Source organism: Dermacentor silvarum, chromosome 10 (genome assembly GCF_013339745.2).
Source record: "Dermacentor silvarum isolate Dsil-2018 chromosome 10, BIME_Dsil_1.4, whole genome shotgun sequence".
NCBI lineage: Eukaryota > Metazoa > Arthropoda > Arachnida > Ixodida > Ixodidae > Dermacentor > Dermacentor silvarum.
The window spans coordinates 119,647,316-119,659,330 of NC_051163.1; the positions used below are offsets into that span (position 1 = coordinate 119,647,316).

General features: G+C 46.3%; 1 protein-coding gene across 1 annotated transcript; it reads left to right on the forward strand.

Moving 5' to 3' along the window:
* Positions 1-6,182: 6,182 nt before the first annotated feature.
* Positions 6,183-10,714, forward strand: LOC119431804 (uncharacterized). Its single transcript, XM_049658107.1, has 3 exons — positions 6,183-7,045; positions 7,667-7,802; positions 9,723-10,714. The coding sequence occupies exons 1-3, from the start codon at positions 6,776-6,778 to the stop codon at positions 10,205-10,207; spliced, it is 891 nt and encodes a 296-aa protein (XP_049514064.1). The 5' UTR covers positions 6,183-6,775; the 3' UTR covers positions 10,208-10,714.
* The last annotated feature ends 1,301 nt before the right edge of the window (positions 10,715-12,015 follow it).

Genomic DNA, 12,015 nt, shown 5'->3' on the forward strand with positions numbered 1-12,015 from the left:
TGAGCAACATTTTGCAAAGATGATTGTTCTGTTTTCATGCTTACACAATGTAGCCTATTGCTGAAATAACTGGTAATTAAATTTTCAGTGCAGTGCCTCGAGTGCTGTAATAGGTTAACTTTTGTAAAAGGGTATCGTGATTTATCCGGTCAAAGGCTTTAGAGAAGTCAACAAATATACCTAGTGTAAGTTTCCTGTCCTCTATATTGCCTAATATAATTTCCTTTTGCCGTAGGAATGCTACCTCTGTCGACAGCCCTGACCTAAAACCGTACTGAGCCGGCGAAATTACCGAGTATTTTGTAAAGAAGTTCGATAATCTTACAAATATTACTTTTTCCATGGGCTTTGAAAACAATGGTAGAACGGATATGGGCCTATAGTTTTCCTAATCATTTTTGTCTCCTCCCTTGAACAGGACTGTAACTTTTGCATGCTTCATACATTGTGGGAAAATACCTGTGCCTAAAATGAGGTTATAAATGTATGTTAAAGGGACGACGAATATATCTGTAACAAAACAAATTGGAGCCATCTTTAAACCGTCAATATGTTCCGATTTACTTTTCTGTAGCTTTCTGAAAACACACATAACCTCATATTCATCCGTTGGGCAAAGATCAACCGACGAAGCTACTTTTGCGGACATGTAATGTAGTGCAGTGGTGTCACTGACGCTTTCTACCAATGATGTAAGGTGATTATTAAATATCTCAGCCAATGCTTTGCCCCTGTATGTTCGATCACCTTCAGTTATTTCTTCTACACCAAAATTAGCTTTGTGTAATGCGGTAATTAAATTTAACTTGCTCCACATCTCCTTAAGCCCTGCAACGCACTCAAACATGCAAGAATAATAATTGCGTTTTGCTTTTTTCATAAGCTTGGTTAAATTATTAGTATACTTCCTAAACGAATCCAATGTGTCTGGATCACGATTTTTCAAGAATAGTTGATACATGCTATTTTTTTCTCATTAATAATTTTTAACAGCTTTATTTCTTTATTTTCACTTCTTTATTTCTTTGTAGGGAAAATATCGCTTACACATACGGGAAATTATCTCCATAAAATTGTCATATGCAGCGTTTGCTGATGAACACGAGAGCACTGCTTCCCAACTAGTTCTGGAGATTTCGTCTCGAAAATGCGAGAGAGAGTTTTCAGTTATGTTCTGGCACCGAAATTTATTGGTTGGCTTTGATTCAATATGGCACTTATCAATAACTATATATATCGGCAAATGATCACTAATTGCAATGTTGATTGTGCCAGAAAAGAGGCTTTCACATAGTAAATTTGTAATAAAAAGGTCCAATAACGTGGCGAAAAAGTTGCTGAAATGCTAGTTGATTCCAGTACCACATTTGACAACAAGTACGAATCAAGAAGCATAGAAAATTCCGCCTGTTGTAATGTATTAGAAAACATAGATCACCACTTAGAACTAAATTTTACTGATGTATATTAATGTCACAAAAGAGCGCGTGTTGCAAGCAAGCGCCGCTTGTCACGCAAGCCAGCAAAAGAACACGCCGGCTCCGCGGCAACTTCAACAGAGGGGAAGAGCGCATACGCCTCAAACAACAACGCGAACAACGGTGCCTGGACGTCTAGAAGAGCCTCGACGAAGCGACGTTAACCGGAGAGAGAGAGAGAGAGAGCACACGCGCGCGCCGAGACACCTCACCTAGCGAGTCGAAAGGGATAACTACAGCGTGAGCGTGCGCCAACAGCATGAGTCATCACCCCCCCCCCCCCCCTTGACTACTCTCCGGCGGCGGCGGCCGAAGGTGCGAGAAAACACGAGCAGATTCCCAAGGTTTGGCTATGCTACGAGATCACGACTCCGATAGGAAAGTTCGAGAACGCCTGTGGAAGCTATATAACCGCCGTGCGAGAATCGTTTAGGGGAGTTCATGAGTTCAGTCCGCACCGGTGAAGTGATGTAACATGAAGACCGAGCGTCAGCGGAAGCAGCGGATTCCCCGGTAAGCTAGTCAACGAGTTCATCGAGCGTCTGCATTTCCGGAACAAGTTCCTTCTTCGAGATTTGCCCCCGAGCTACGCCGAGATCGTCTGACTCGAAGACCAACGCGGGTGAATACGATTGGACACTGAGTGTTCCTTTTCCTTTTGTACTTTACGTGTTGGACTCTTAGTGCTTGTCGTGAGTTAGTTTCTTGCGTCTGTTAATACCCATCTGATTTGTATTGTGCTGTGCCTAAGTGTGCAAGTGTGGGTGTAACTGCCTTGTGTGAAGAATATATTTTGTTGTGTTTCGACAACTCCGGGCTCTCACTTGGTCTTTGGACAACAACCGGCGTTCGCTGGCGCACCAGAGGGCCCACACTTAATTGTCCTTGCTTTCGTGGGATTATTTTCGGAAGCTGATAAGTGGGCTTTGGAATTTGGTCCGGCGTCTGCGCCTCGTTCACGGGGTCGGTGACAATTAACATCAGAGAATATCGCGTCTAGCGGCTGGAAAACCCCATTTAAATTTCCGTCAGGTGGACGCTACACCACAGCGAAAAGAAACTTTCCGCATTTCAAACATATTATCTCAACATCTGACGTGCATAAAGATAGGTGATCAATAATAATAGAAACTTTATTGTAATGGAAAATAAATTAAGGAGGGGTGGTCGGAGCCTCTCAGTCCAGGGCCCCACTGGCCTCTGCCGCCTGCCTGACCTGGCTAATTAAAGACTTTTGTCTTGCCAGGTCGGAGCGGGCGAGCTGTGCCTCCCACTGCTCCATTGTGTCACTGGTATTTGGTCTATGAAGGTGCTTAGCGCACTCCCAAGTTACATGAATTAGGGTAGGCATGCCACCGCACCAAGGACAGTTGGCCCTATAACGAGTGGGATACATGGCGTTTAGCAATTTTAAATGGGGGAATACCCCAGTCTGTATTTTACGCCAATCGGCGGCCTCTTCCCCGCTAAGTTGTGGTTGATGCGGCGGGTATTTTCTGCGCACTCCGCGCTGATGAGCAAGCATGTCTTTGGCATTTAAATTGGTAGGATTTTGTGAGGGATAGTGCGAGTGGTTGGGTTTAGAAGAGGACGCCGTCGTTCGGTTAGTAAACCCTCGAGCTAACGCGTTAGCCTTTTCGTTCCCCTGTACCCCCGCGTGGCCCGGGCACCAGAGTAGGCGATGACGGTGGTTGAAGGATTTGGGGATTATCGCGAGGCTAGCCGCAGTCACGTGCCCCTTAAGAAACATGCGACACGTCTCCTGCGAGTCCGTGACAACGACCGAGTCCCTTTGCGAACGCTCCGCATGAGCGAGTGCAATCGCCACTGCTAATGTTTCGGCCGAGGTGGGGGATCCCGCCGTGGCCGATGCCGTTATTTGCTGCTGGCAGATCACGTTCACCACTGCCAGTGCGTACCTCCTTTGATAGCTCTGCCCGGTCGCCTGTGTATACACAGCTGCGTTCGTGTAGTACGTGTTGTACCTATGGTTATTAGAGTACGTTGATTGAATGTGTTTTGCGCGTGCTTTGCGCCTTTCTTTGTTGTACTCGGGATGCATATTCTTTGGAATTGGGGCTACTGTAATTTTGGATCTCACCGAAGGATGGAGAAATACGGCCTGTTCGGTGAGATACATGGGGTATGCTGGGATATTGAGTCTAGCCAATATTGCGCTACCAGTTTTTGTGAAGCTGAGGCGTTCCCTCTGCCGCATCATAGTGGCCTGCCTCAGTTCGTCGAAAGTATTGTGCACTCCCAAAGCTAACATGCGCTCCGTGGAAGTACATTTAGGCAGGCCCAGAGCAGCTTTGAAAGCGGCTCGGATTATTGTGTTGGCCTGCCTTTCCTCCTCCCTGTTGAGGATTTGGTACGGTAAGCCATACGTTATTCGACTAACGACTAAGGCCTGTACGAGCCTTAGGGTATCGTCTTCTCGCATTCCCACTTTTCGATACGTCAGGCGACGTATCATTTGACCTATGTTGTGGGTTGTGGATTTTAGGGTTTTGAGCGTCTGTACTGCTATCCCGTCGCTCTGCAGCCACAAACCCAGGACTCGCATCGTGGGTACCTCTCGGACTGATTGACCCTCAACTACGATGTTAATGGATCCTCTGGATTTATAGCCTTTCGCGTGTATCCGGATGACCTCAGATTTTTCGGGCGCGCACTTCAGGCAGCTCCATTTGGAAAATTTCTCTACCGCTAATACTGCGCTTTGGAGCGTATATTCCTTATCCCCTAGTAAACCTCTACTCGTCCACAGCGTGATGTCGTCCACGTAGAGCGTGTAACCTAGGTCGGGTATCCTATTCAGATCGCGCGCGAGACGACACGTCGCCATGTTGAAGAGCAGAGGAGATATTATCGCTCCTTGAGGTGTTCCTTTGTTTGGCATTTTAAATAAATCCGATGTGATTTGGCCAATACTGATGCTTGCCTCGCGGTTGGAAAGAAACGCTCTTAAGTAATTGTATGTGCGCTCATCACACACAACCCGCGTGTTCGAGTTCCTCCAATATTGCGGCGTGAAAGACGTTGTCGAAGGCTCCTTTGAGGTCTAGTGCTAGGACTAATCTCTCGTTGCCGTACGGTATATTAGTTATAATTTCGCCTCTAAGTAGGAGGAACGCGTCCTGGCAAGATAAACCCGTGCAAAATCCTATCATGGAGTCCGGGAACCAGCTCCGCTCTTCCAGGTATCGCTGCAATCTGCTATGGATCACCCTTTCATACAGCTTACCCAGGCAGGACGTCAGCAATACCGGCCGGAGCGTATCAATGGAGGGATTCTTTTTTGGTTTGGGGATCATGATTATTTTAGGCAATTTCCACTCTTGGGGCAAGTCTCCCTTGGCCCAGTATTCGCTATTAAAAACCTTTGTTATTTTCTTTAGGGCTACCGAATCCATGTTTCGAATCATTGAATTTGTGATCGAGTCTGGGCCCGGTGCCGAGTTTTTAACAAGCAGTTCATACTTAATGCCTTGTTTAATGAACATACATACGCCTCCACCTCTTCTAAGCGATCTCTTTAGAAAACTCCGTTATAACCTTCTAGATGCATGTCATCATTAGCCGAAAACCACGTTTCTGTCAACATAATAACAGAAAAAGAAAAGCCGAACTCACTAAGAAACATAGAGAATTCATCCTGTTTGCCACGTGCTCACTGCATATTAAGATAAATAAAAGTTAGAGGTGAATCACATTTCTCGACCTTTTCATACCTTAACACTGACGGACTAATGCTACAAGCGCTCATTTCGATGCTGAAAGGTCAACAGGAAATTGTGCATTGTAAAATCCGAATTTATTCCGAAAGAAATTTTGCGTTCGAACAACAGTTCAACGACAAAAGCTGCGACAACTATCCCTATCCAACAAATTTTACAACCACGAACACGATAGGCTGCACAAATGAAAAATTGTAACCAAAACAAGCTACAAAACCTCGAGTCCTGGTGCATTCTAAGACAATAGAAGTAAGTAAAATGAATTCTTCCCAAAAAATAACTTATACGCCAAAACGTTTTTACATGATAAAGCAAAGATTTCATGAACCAACAGACACGAAATTCCACGAGCATGCGTGGTACTTGACCTACATGGCAACAGAAAATAAGCATGAAATAAACCACCGATGTTTTCTTTTCCAGCAGTGCCGTAATATTTCTGCCTACAACACGAACCGCCTCTTTCGTTGCACCGATTTCAGAAAGGACTGATCATTTTGTTTACCTCATCATTGTTTTCAATTTTGATCTTTGTTGCGTTATCAGTCTGCCGCGCAAACATTTTTCCATCGCGCACCCAGACAAACTTCCAACCGGTCTCGCGCTTGCGCGCCATAGCTTGACCAAGAAGTCGTTTCAACTCTGGGCACAGATGTTCATTTACGAACACAGGTGACTGAGAGTCAATGCCGAGATCAGAACACTTCAGGCTTACTGCGCGCGCATTCATCAAAAAGCTATCGCGCCTTTGTCTCTGCTCGAACTGCACAACCGCGTTTTTTTTTTTTTTTTTTTTGCTTGGATTGCGTGCCGTTGGAACTCTGTGCTCGTCCGAGATCAGTCGCAACAAACGGAACGCCCACTTATTTTTGCAATTTTTATGCCCATTTCAACTAGATCTTCGGAGGACTTGTACGGAATGCCTTTTATTTCGACATTTGGGGTGCGATTTTGTACGCGTTCCAAAATGGAACGGAGGCGTTCCGTTCCATCGAGCCGCACACGATTGGTCAATTTGAATCGTGACGAACGCCATGACGTCAATTGTGACGTGAACCGTGACGTCTTGCTGCTGTCAATCATTCCGTGTCGTCTGCTAACGGACGAACGCAACGGAACGGTTGCCGAGTCCGTCCGTTTCGATAGAACGGATTAGAACGGCTACCAGACGACTTGGATTGGATTAAAACGTAAGCGCTTGGGACAGTTAGCCTCTTTCGTATCCGGTTCAATCCAAATCGGGAATCCCAACAGTTGGAGAAAATGGCGTTTTCTTTCTCTGCCGTGTCTTTTCGTGTCGCCTGTGCGGCTGCTGCAGTCGCGCAGAGACGATGACCCGAGGTAGATGATGCATTTAAAGAGTTGACGGAGGAAGAGATCCGGCAATATTTTCGTCTGTCCAAACGAACAGTGCGTCGCTTGTGCGACGAGCTTGACTCCATCATTGGATGCCAGCGAGCCAGTGGCCTTTCCACAGAAAGGAAGGTGTTGTGCGCGCTGCGATTTTTCGGCACTGGAAGCTTCCGGAGGAGCGTTGGTCGCGAGGAGCAAATAGGCATGGCGCAGCCGGCCGCGAGCAACACCATCCAGGAGGTGACGGAGGCCATCATTTCCGTGTCTGCCCGGAGAAAGTTGGTGGACTTTTCATTGACACCGGCTGCCAAGGATGAGGCAAAGGCGGCGTTTGCGCGACGCGGTGCCATTCCAGGCGTGCTAGCGTGCGTCGACGGCACGTTGATCGCCGTTATGAAGCCAGAGGGACTCAGCCCGGCCGACACGGCGAGCTTCATGTCGAGAAAGGGTTATTACGCCCTCAACGTCATAGTCGTAAGTACCGTTTGAATGTTTTACTTCAAACTGTAGTCGCCATTTTTACTCGCCCATAGTAGCAATTGTTCAGTTTAATGCCCAAGCTGGCATAACTAGTAATGTAACGATTAAAAGAGGACATGCGGGGAACTGTGTACGAGCTCGTTGAAGTCTGACATGTCAGCGGTAATGATGAGTGCCATGTGTTTCTGTGCATGAGCCGTTTGCCGTACCAAAATTGTGTTTTCGTTCTGGCGTGCATACACAATGGAGTTGTGCATTTTGGAGGTATTTAGGAACATGGGCAGCAGTCGTAGCAAAAATCGATACACTATAGGGAAGATACGATGGAAGCATTTTGAACAGGGAAGTACTTACAACCATTGCATGGGCTGGATTTGGCGTGTATGGGTGTTCTTGCGCAATTTCGTGCCCCAAGTTTCCATTTAGCGATCACTTAGTGCAAACCATAGGCGTGCGCACAAAAGGCCCCAAATGCGAAACCCTGTGCACGCCTATGAGTGAAACAGTGTAGCTGCTTATACCAGCGTAAATGTATGTATTGTTTTCTGCATATGAATGGCAAAAAGGGATTTTGAGCATATCTGCAGCGCTATTTTGTATTGCTCCTCATTGCAGGTGTGCAACTCGGAACTTTGCATCCTTGTTGTGGACCTCCGGCTCCCTGATTCGGGCCACGACTCTTGGATGTGGCAGCATAATCCACTGTGTACGCGCCTCGCCGCACAACTGCAGCCTGGCGAGTCTCTGCTTGGTAAGTATTCGTAATGTGTACCCCTAACTAGGGCAGAACACTTTAGTTGGTAACAACTTTGTTGATAGTCACAGGAATATTGATGTCACAGGAATGGTGAGCTTTCATAACACATACATAATTTATTTATACAAATTGCAATGCCCCTAGGCTATCACAAGGCTGTATTTGTACAGTGGAAAATACATTAAAGAACTTGTATACACATCAAGTACCCCTCCATACGGATGGTCAATGTTTCCAAATCAAAACATCCGACAGATTATGATAATTTAAACACAAACGAAGTAAAGTTATACAAAAATCCTTCAAAAACAATGCCACAGCCGTGGACTCGGAAACAATTGTACCCTCTTCACTGTGCAAGAGGCTCCAAGGTTTGCATAAACCTCGGAGACTCTTGCACAGGTTTGCATAATTTTCATAAAACACCAGAATGATCGCAACCGCCACATCCTGTGCATTCGGGCGCTCGGTGTACATTAGTAGGAACGATGCAATATGCTTGCTAGCCACCTCTTGTGCTAGGTGTATGAAAACTTCCATGCAAGCATGAATACGCAGACGAGGCAAGCAAGTAAAGCGTAATGAATGCGGATTCAACCACAAAAGAAAAAATCTAGCACTGAGTGTTGTGACATTATACTCGTCACATCATGTCTAAATGGGTAGGCGTAAATTAACGTGAAAGCACAAAAAATACAAAGGTCAACTTTATTACATGTTATGACGACAAGTACAGAGGCCAACACACATCTCTAGAACGCGCAAATCATGTTTGCAGGACTGCGCTGGCGAATCTGATGACGACATGTGGCATAAAATCTGCTGTATGGGAGCTTGCGTGACTAAATGTACAGTTCCCATTGATTTTTATTGACCTGGTGGTCGGCTTAAGCTTAGGTGGCTGCTTTGGCCCTCGCAAGTGTGTTCTAGACATGAGTGTTGACCTCTGTACATCATGAACCTTGTACATACAGCATGCTACACGTAGCAAAGCATGTGAGAACATTGCAACATGAGCATCACACAATTCGTATTCACCACGGCAAATAAAACTTGCAGTTACATTTAAGTGACCTTGCAAGAAAGTATGACTTTGACATGTATGTCCATTCCCTTCTCAGTGTTATGAGTCACTGACCAGAAGCATTCATTTTTCGACAGCAATTGCAGTGTGATGCTAAAGAACAGGTGAATCATAATTGTAGAAAGGTGAGTGCACTTGCCAGCTGTGATGAAACATAAATTGCATACAACATGAATAATTAGCTCTGCAATCTCACAGCACCCAGAACGTGTTACACTTAAAACTTATTCTTGCTCACTTGGAATGAAAACTAGAGGAAACCAATCACCGGCGTGGTGCAGTGATGATGGCCATTTTCATTTGTGAAACTATGCAACTTGCAGAGTGACTAGTTTGGTGCTCTGAAAAAAGACCACATTGTAGTTGTACCTTAGCATGACTGTGCCGAAATGAAAATATCACAGTGCAAACACTATGCGGTAACGCTTCATAATGAGTGCAGTAAGCTACAAAACATAGTGAAGCAATATAAATATCACAGTACAAAACCCATACACAGAAATCGACAACTACTTGTAATGATTCCAGTGTCTTCGAAATGTGTAAATAAAAGAAAGCACGCTGGCGTTGCAGCTGGATTAGTATAAATAGAAAGAGGAAAATACTACGATACAAAAATGGGTGCACACATTACACCTTTCGTCCAAAAAATCCTCCTGCATTACTCATACAAGGCAACAATGAAACTTAAACAGTAAAACTTAAAATGAAGCAACAATAAGTGCATAAAATGAAAGTGAAGATATAAAACTCAAAGAACAATAAATGACTAAAATGAAATTGAATAGGTGAAAATAAACAATAAATTAATTCCTCCTTTCTTGTTGCAGGTGGCCAGCTACGACTAGTGCCAGGGAGCGCACCTTCTCCAGTATGCCCTCCTGAGCCGCTGCCATCCTCTCTGCCGCGATGGCGAGCCGGGTGGTGGATTGTTCGATCCTTCGCAGCACCTGAAATGAATAATTGTGGTGGGAATTGTTCATATGAGTTGCTGATTACTCGCAACCAGCTCATCGCTGGAAGCTGTTGTTGTCAAGAATTGCAACGTGCACAACAATTGCCCACCTCCCTCGCTGTAGCCACTGTAGTGTCTATCCTCCTAACACATCACATATCCTATGGCAATGCCATCCAAAACTACCCCCTTACCCAAACCTTCATCCCTCCCATCTACCCCTTCCTCCGAGTGGCTGACCGCCGCAACCACCCTTCACGACCAACGATTCCTTGGGGACTTCATCGGCCTAGTGCTGAAGCATGCCGCAAGCGACGCCCTGGACTCAGGGCACTGATGCATTTTTTTATCGCAGAATAAAAAAAAGTGATTTCTCTCTCTCTCTGTTGAAGAGCCACTGGCCTGATGGCATCCTTTGGCAGTGTCACGCGTCATGTACAAGCTATGCCCTCTTCGTTTGGGCAGACAAGGACCTGTTGGAACTACTTTTCAGTCATCTACTCAAATTCATCTCTTACCACCAAACAACCCTTTTCAGGGCCAACCAACCTTTTGCCCGGCTGTTGATCGTTGGCAAGATAGGATACCGAGTCCTTAATACAACGCATATTTCTTATTTACATCAAAAGTTGGCTTGTTTTCCAGATTCATGATTCACTTATGATAACAGAGCATAAATAATATTTATGTCCTTCACGTAAAATGACACCGAAGGATCTACCAACCTAAAGCTTCCGACGCTATTTTCCTGTTCACCAACAGTGTCGCGTTCTGCTAAAGGTACCACTTACAGATAATGGCAAACTCTAAGTCGGCACCGTTCAGGAACGCATGATATTACGCCGGCAGTGTGCTTACCTCTTGGTAGGGTAGGTCGGTGACGCCACGGAAGAGGACCGCGCCCGTCAGCTGGAGCACTCGGCCCCGGAAGCCGGGTGCGCGACCCCCTCCAGTGCTTCTGAAAATACACACCAATGTCGAAGGACAAATCGCCCGGACCATTCGACGGTCACTCACATTTGCTCTTGGGCTATAGCGGTAGCATCGCGGCGGGCCTCGTAGACCTGCTGCTTCCTCCACTGGTCGACCGTTTTCACAACGGGCCCTTCCGCGTTCAGCACGTCAGCCAGCTGCTGCCACAGCCGTCGTCGGTCGACAAGGCTGAAGCCCGGCCCCAGCTCGCTGGATCTTAAAGCCAGCTGGAGATGCGGCTTCATAAAAGCGAGCACCGTCTCCCGCTGGCCCTCGGAAACGCGCGGTCCCATAACGGGCGCAGAAGCCGACACGTTTTCCTACATGGCTCTCCGCACGTAACGGCTCGACCGAACCAACCGCTTCAAAACTCGCGCCGTTTGAATTTTAATAGTGGTGGAGACATGCATACAAGCATTGCTTGAAACGGGGTAGTGGATAGCGCCACCACTAAACGTTTCGCAAAATTGCGACACCACCTAGCGCCATTTCAAGACATTAACCGCAATAATTTGTTTAACTCGTTCTGCATTCCAAACTGAATCTTTGAAAAGCAACACCAACACATTTTGCTACTCATTCATAATAGCCAGATATTTCTCAACATGTTAGAAACGCTTCTAAGTATGTTATACGGTCCCCAAGCAGACGTCAAAAGCGTGACGCAGGCGTCCACTTCGCTCATTGGCTCTTTGCTTCCTCTCGTCCTCGCGAACATGGCGGACCGCCTATTTCGTGACGTAAAGAACGAACCGCCTCCGTTCCATTTTGGAACGCGTACAAAATCGCACCCTTGTCCTCCTGCAATACTGCTCAGCCCGAAGTATTCTGTTCCCATGGTCATTTACCTGCCGTGCGAGATCAGAGCACTGTGCCTTAAATTCATCATTTGAGGCTCTCAGGGCTAGGTTTTCATTCCTAATTTCTTCATACTCCTTGTTTTCTCTAGCCAAAAAGCTTTAATATCCCTTAGTTCCTTGCGAAAGTCTCGCTCGATTGTGTCCTTGAAATCGTTCAACTCCGCCCTAAAGGCTCATTCACACCGGCGACTGACAGTGGTCGCGCGACCAAGTTGGTCGCAAAGCGACCGGTCGCAAATGGTCGCTTTTCTCGAAAAGCGACCATTTTGGGCCAGTCGCTCACTGCGCAATTTTTCAGTCGCGCGACCGTGGTCGCAAAGCTTCTCAACCAATCAG